The 5,953-nt window shown below is 38.6% G+C and overlaps 1 protein-coding gene across 1 annotated transcript in view; it reads left to right on the top strand.

Annotated features, from left to right (window-relative positions):
- The first annotated feature begins 1,812 nt into the window (after positions 1-1,812).
- The window catches only part of TNFAIP6 (TNF alpha induced protein 6), a 16,558-nt gene continuing 12,417 nt past the window's right edge, over positions 1,813-5,953 (top strand). Inside the window, exon 1 of the mRNA XM_003793014.2 lies at positions 1,813-1,906. Within this exon, the coding sequence (XP_003793062.1) occupies positions 1,813-1,906 (94 nt within the window). The remainder of the gene's footprint in view (positions 1,907-5,953) is intronic.

A 5,953-nucleotide genomic window follows, 5' to 3' on the forward strand; every position in this document is an offset into this window, starting at 1 on the left:
CTTGGTAGAGTGCTATAGTGTTATAATAGTTCACAGCAACCTCAGACTCTTGGGCTTTACAATCCTCTTTGCCTCAGCTTTCCAAGTAGTTGGGACTACAAGCGTGTGCCTCTATGCCTGACTAGATTTTCTATTTTTAGTAGAGACAGGAGACTTGCTCTTGCTCAGGCTAATCTCAAACTCCTGAGCTCAAGCAATCCTCCCACCTTGGCCTCCCAGAGTGCTAGCGTTATAGGCATGAGCTACTGCACCCAGCCACTTTTTTACCAAACTTCAGTTCACTAACTCTATTTGTGAACTTGACCACGATACTCTCATTTACCACAGGTCCCAAATAGTGATGGTGAACCCTAGTGACTCTCTGCATGCCTCAGGGAGTGTCCAGTAAACTCTGTACCCTCAGCCTACATCCCCACGACTGATCTTTTTGAGAATGGATGAGACCAGGACAAGCCTGAGATGCTCAATTCAAAGATGCCTAAGAGATTCAAAGCCAATTTCAGACAAAAGGATGTCTGGAAAGTTGGCTTTTTCAAAGGAGTCCAATATCATTGGAGGGGTTAAGAAAGCATGGGAGAAATGATCGCTATCACAGGAGTGAATGGGAAGCAGATTACAACTAAAAGTAGAGAAGCAAAGTAGCAAAGAATAGCCAATAAAAGGCAATCAACCAGGCATGGTGGCTCATGGTCATAGTCCCAGCTGCTTGGGCGGCTGAGGCAGGAGGATCACCAGAGCCCAGGATTTCCAGGTCCCAGTGAGGTATGATTGTGTCACTGCACTCCAGCCTGTCAAAAAAAGAAAAGAAAACCTGCTGACAAATGACCACCCATCAACAGGAAATGCTATTGGCATCAGTGCCAGTGGGAGTAAAACCCAACATGTTACCCAACTACTCTATATAAAAGGGTTATTTGAATATATGATCATTTTACTCTGGTAATTATTACATGTCACTTTGATCATCTTCCTCAAAGTTAGAGTGGTCTGGGGGAAGCTAGAGTCCTATTTTTGTTAATTTTATTGCAGTCTGCCTTTCATTCTTCCAACACTCCAAGGATTTGTAGCCTGGGGAAGTTTGTGTAATAATGGAATACCTCAAAACTGCTGGGATGTCCTAAGGCTCTGAAATTAAACTGCGTTTCTGGAAGCTGATATATTTAGTTACCTGCTGACCACAACAAACCAAAGACTGAAACAGATGCCACCCCCAACAAAGGCAGACGGAGAATGGGGAAGTCCTGCAGCACTGGAGTAAGGTTAGGGTTTGCAAAACCGTGCACACTTTTTGTTTTAAATTTTCTATGCAAGCTAAACAAGGGGTAGGGAAAACTAATGCAACATTGCCAGGGTCAAGTTAAAGATTGATGCTTAACCATAAACCCCATGCCCCATAATGACACTGTAAATAAAACATTCCAGATTTCTCTTAAAATTCCTACGATTGGCTTTCTTTTAATCACTGCTAAACCCACACCAAGTTACACAAACTTTCTAACAGAAAAGCATTTGTGACTGACAAAATAAATGAACTCCTTTCTGAGTAAGTGAATTTTAAAATGTCGATGATTATTCTATATCCTTGGTTTGGGTTGCCAATGCAAATGAGTCAGAGGATTTGCTTCAGACACTGAGATAATTGTGTAACTCTACAGCGGAAAATGCCATTGGAGAGTACTTGCTGACCTCACCGTCAAAAAAAACTATTTAAAAGATGTGGAAACCAGATGTTTCAGTCGCATTTCAGCCGCTGCTTTGAGAAGTTACTGGGAGCAGTTCCTGATAGACTGCTACATCTCTGCAACTGGAGATATGATCATCTTAATTTATTTATTTGCCTTGCTATGGGAAGATGCTGAAGGATGGGGATTCAGGAATGGAATTTTTCATAACTCCATATGGCTTGGTAAGAAACTTCACTCGTGAGCTTCTTGTTCTAAATGTCAATTCTTTGAAATCATGGAGTAGTGAATTAAGGCAAGTTTTTCTATCTGTTTAAGGCTGATGTTTTCAAAGAAAATCCTTAGGAAAGATAGCCATTGGAATGTGTATACCATTTTTAAATAAGTGCTCTTGCCTTCTAAAATTTTAAAACAAGGTTTTATAAAGTGAACTCCATAGAAAACAATAGTTAACATTTTTATATTCAATATAATATTATATTTAAAAAATGGTCAAAGCAGATGTGGTAGCATAGCGAGGAGTTGTTTTTTTTGTTTGTTTGTTTTTTTTACCAAACTAAAAGCCAATATATTACTTTTTTATTTCAATGCATTTGCAGTTAGACTTCAGAATTATAACAAGCAAATTGGTACATACAAAAATTTTATAATCATTACTCCATGTACTCTGAGCTGTAGTGTATATTTTAGTGTTCCAACATCTCTTAACTATTTTAATAAAGCCAGCTTGCAATACAGAAAAAAATGAAAAAGATTTCCCCTCCCGAGTGCATTCTTTACTACTCTGATTCTTTTTGTTCATGCGAGCCATAAAAGTATTTTTCTAGACAAGGAAAGTTTCTTTTGTTGTTTCGGTAAGTGTAAGGAATGACATAGAACAAATGGTAACGATAAACAAGAGATTACATAAAAGACAAAATACAGAAAATGTGAAATACTCCTTACAGTATGCTGATAAACAAACTGATATTGTTTTACGTTCATGATCGTGTGTAATACTAAAAAACATTTGAATTGCTTGGGGAAAAATTGATAACGTATTTTTGCATAAAACGAATACAGGAGAGAATTAAAAATTAACCTGTATCTGTTTTTATGCTTGCTAAGCAGCACACAGTTGTAGAATATCTTCCCTTTTGGCATGTTTCTCTCTGGTAATAACCCCAGCCATGAGGGTTTCATTAAAAAGCCTGATTTGTAATGCACAGCCTTGCCGCCTCTTTTTTCAGCTTGAGCCAGTGAACTAGTTTCACTGGGATCCATTTGGCCAAGAGGGTTTCTGGAATTTAATAGAGCAATGAGCAAATCTCTTTGTTTATTTCCATTGCACACAAGCAAATTTAGGAGATATATACATATTTGTCAGAAAATTTTTTAAATGTCATAAAACTAGTAAGAATTAAACCCTTATGCATGAACTTTGAAATGTTGTCAAAGTCTCTAACAATCAAGCAATCGGAAGTCTTACTGTTTTGTTTTGTTTTTTTAAGTAATGTTATATATTTCAAAAATGTAAACCTGGACAGTAGAAGTTCTGCCCCAGGGGTAGAGAGGAGCAAACCCAAGGTTTGTTAATAGTGTACCGCAAACCAAAGGCTTGGGATAATAGCAAGTTGCTCCAACCTGGGGTGAATTATTGGCCAGTCAGCCTAGCACAAATTGTTTGCAGTTGATTGGGTCAATATAATATTAGAAACTATTTAGGGAGGAAAGAGAGTTGCATTAAAAGGCTGGAATCCGCTAGCAACTATCTAGAATGGGACACTTTAAATTCTCTCTGTTACTGTTCCAAACTGGTAAAATGAGAAGGTCGAAGTAAGAAATCCTTGAGGCTTAGTTTTACTCTGGTATCCTCTAATTTCTTAAATAGCACTTTAAAGAAAACAAAACAAAAACCACCCAAAAAGCCCCACTTAAGAACAGAAGATGGGTTTATACGCACCCTGAACATTGAAACTGCACAGATAAGCAATTCTTTTCAGTTATCCTATTTAATCTGAAAAGAAGGGCAGGGAAAAATGGCATATCTTGAGTTCCCACTAGTGTCCAAAATTATCATTATTTCCATCTGATAGATGAGGCAATTGTGGCTCATCAAGTTATACAAGGTTGTATAATTCCTCCATGTAGAACCAGCAGTGGAAACCATATTCAACATTCTACTGTTGCCACTTGCTAAAAGAAAAAATAATTATCAATTAAACAGTTTTAATAAATAACTGTTGGCCAGAAAAATTAATAAAATATTATTTCTTCTGAAAGACAAAATTAGGATTTATTGTCTATCTTAATGGCATAAAATTCTGAATTGAGGAATCCTTTTTTTTTGAGACAGAGTTTCACTTTGTCACCCTCAATAGAGTGCCATGGTATCATAGCTCACAATAGCTAGGACTACAGGCAAGTACCACAAAGCCCAGCTATTTTTAGAGGTGGGGTCTGCCTCCCAGAGTGCTGGGATTACAGGTGTGAGCCACCACACCAGGCATGAATTGAGGAATACTTTAAATGCCTTCTTTAAAATTGTTAAATACCTACAACAGAGTTCTCGATCTGTACACAAGGCAAGATACCAGGAAGTTTAGTGGTCTTTGAGAAACAACATGAAATGTTAGCAGTTAATAAATTAAATCAAAAATTGGCTTGGCACCTGTGGCTCAAGTGGCTAAGGCGCCAGCCACATACACCTAAGGTGGCGGGTTCAAATCCAGCCTGAGCCCACCAAACAACGGTAATGGCTGCAACCAAAAACTAGCTGGGCCTTGTGGTGGGCATCTGTGGTCCCAGCTACCTGGGAGGTGGAGGCAGGAAACTCGCTTGAACCCAGGAGTTAGAGGTTGCTGTGGACTGTGATGCCACGGCACTTTACCAGGGGGATAGCTTGAGGCTCTGTCTCAAAAAAAAAAGAAAAGAAAATTATTACATGGAAAATTTTTGCTATTTTAGTTACTATTTTATAAAGTATTCACAGATACCAAAAGTTTGAGAAAAATTACTAGGAGGAAAATTTAAGACTATTTTTAAAATCTTTGTTAATTTTTTTCTGAAAACTGTTTCAATTTTAGAGTAAAATATCGAGGAAATCAGTTGAAGAAAACTTGACATACATTGAAATAATTTCTAAAAAATTTTTTCAAATAAAGATCTTTTAGTCTGTATTCTTAGCAAGTAGATATAATTTTAAGTTTTTTGATAACCAACACCATCTCTCTCACAGTACATAAGTTAAACATGTGTCCCTTCTCTACCAAAAACGTTTATTTCCTCTGTTTCAAGATACACATATTCTTAATGTTCACTAGCGTCCAAGTTCCAGGACAGGAATTGATCCACAGCACCTAACAAAATACTTCATGAGGTAGGCTGGAAATAACCAAATTAGAAACTAATGAAAATTTAATGAGGCTTTGCCATATGCAGGACACCTGGGCAGCGGGTGACTTTTAAAGGATACAACAACTTGACTGATTATGATTTGATGTTCCCAGCATTCTTTGACCAATGAACATTCTTTGCCCTCTGTGTGTGAATAATGAGCTTTACCATGTAATGTATAAAAGCTGGATCCTTTTGGAGTTCAGACAAACAGAAAATAACAAGCACCATCTCCCAATAACTGTGACAGTGTCAACTTCCAGTTTGGGGAGGAGAACAAGGAACTGTATTTCCTGATTCATGTCTTGCTGCATGCCAGAAAATATGTATTCTCATTGGAAATGGTCTTACTGACGGCTGATTGCACAGGTCAGGATATAACCACATCTGGCCGACTCCATGGGAGGCCTAGGAGAGCTAACCTTAGAGCTAACGTTATGACTATTGCCCTGGGAATCTTTTCACATTGTTTCTATGGCAGAAAGCACACCAGAGTCAAAACAGTCCGTTTGAAGGGTAATCTGTTGAAAGACAACTCATGTATGACTTAACATTGCCTCAAATGTAATGAGAACAACATGTAAATTTAAAAAGGTAAATTTTCATCAGATAAAGAACACAGGCATTGGCCAGGTGTGGTGGCTCACGCCTGTGATCCTAGCATGCTGGGAGGCCGAGGTGGGTGGGCTGCCTGAGCTGAAGAGTTTGAGACTACCTGAGCAACAGCAGCAAGACTCTATCTCTACTAAAAATAGAAAAACTGGCTCAGCACCTGTGGCTCAAGCGGCTAAGGTGCCAGCCACGTACCCTAAGGTGGTGGGTTCGAATCCCCAGCCTGGGCCCGCCAAACAACAATGATGGCTGCAATCAAAAAATAGCCAGGCGTTGTGGCGGGC

The sequence above is a fragment of the Otolemur garnettii genome, unplaced genomic scaffold (assembly GCF_000181295.1).
Source record: "Otolemur garnettii isolate 467f Iridium unplaced genomic scaffold, OtoGar3 scaffold00064, whole genome shotgun sequence".
In the NCBI taxonomy this organism is placed as follows: Eukaryota; Metazoa; Chordata; class Mammalia; order Primates; family Galagidae; genus Otolemur; species Otolemur garnettii.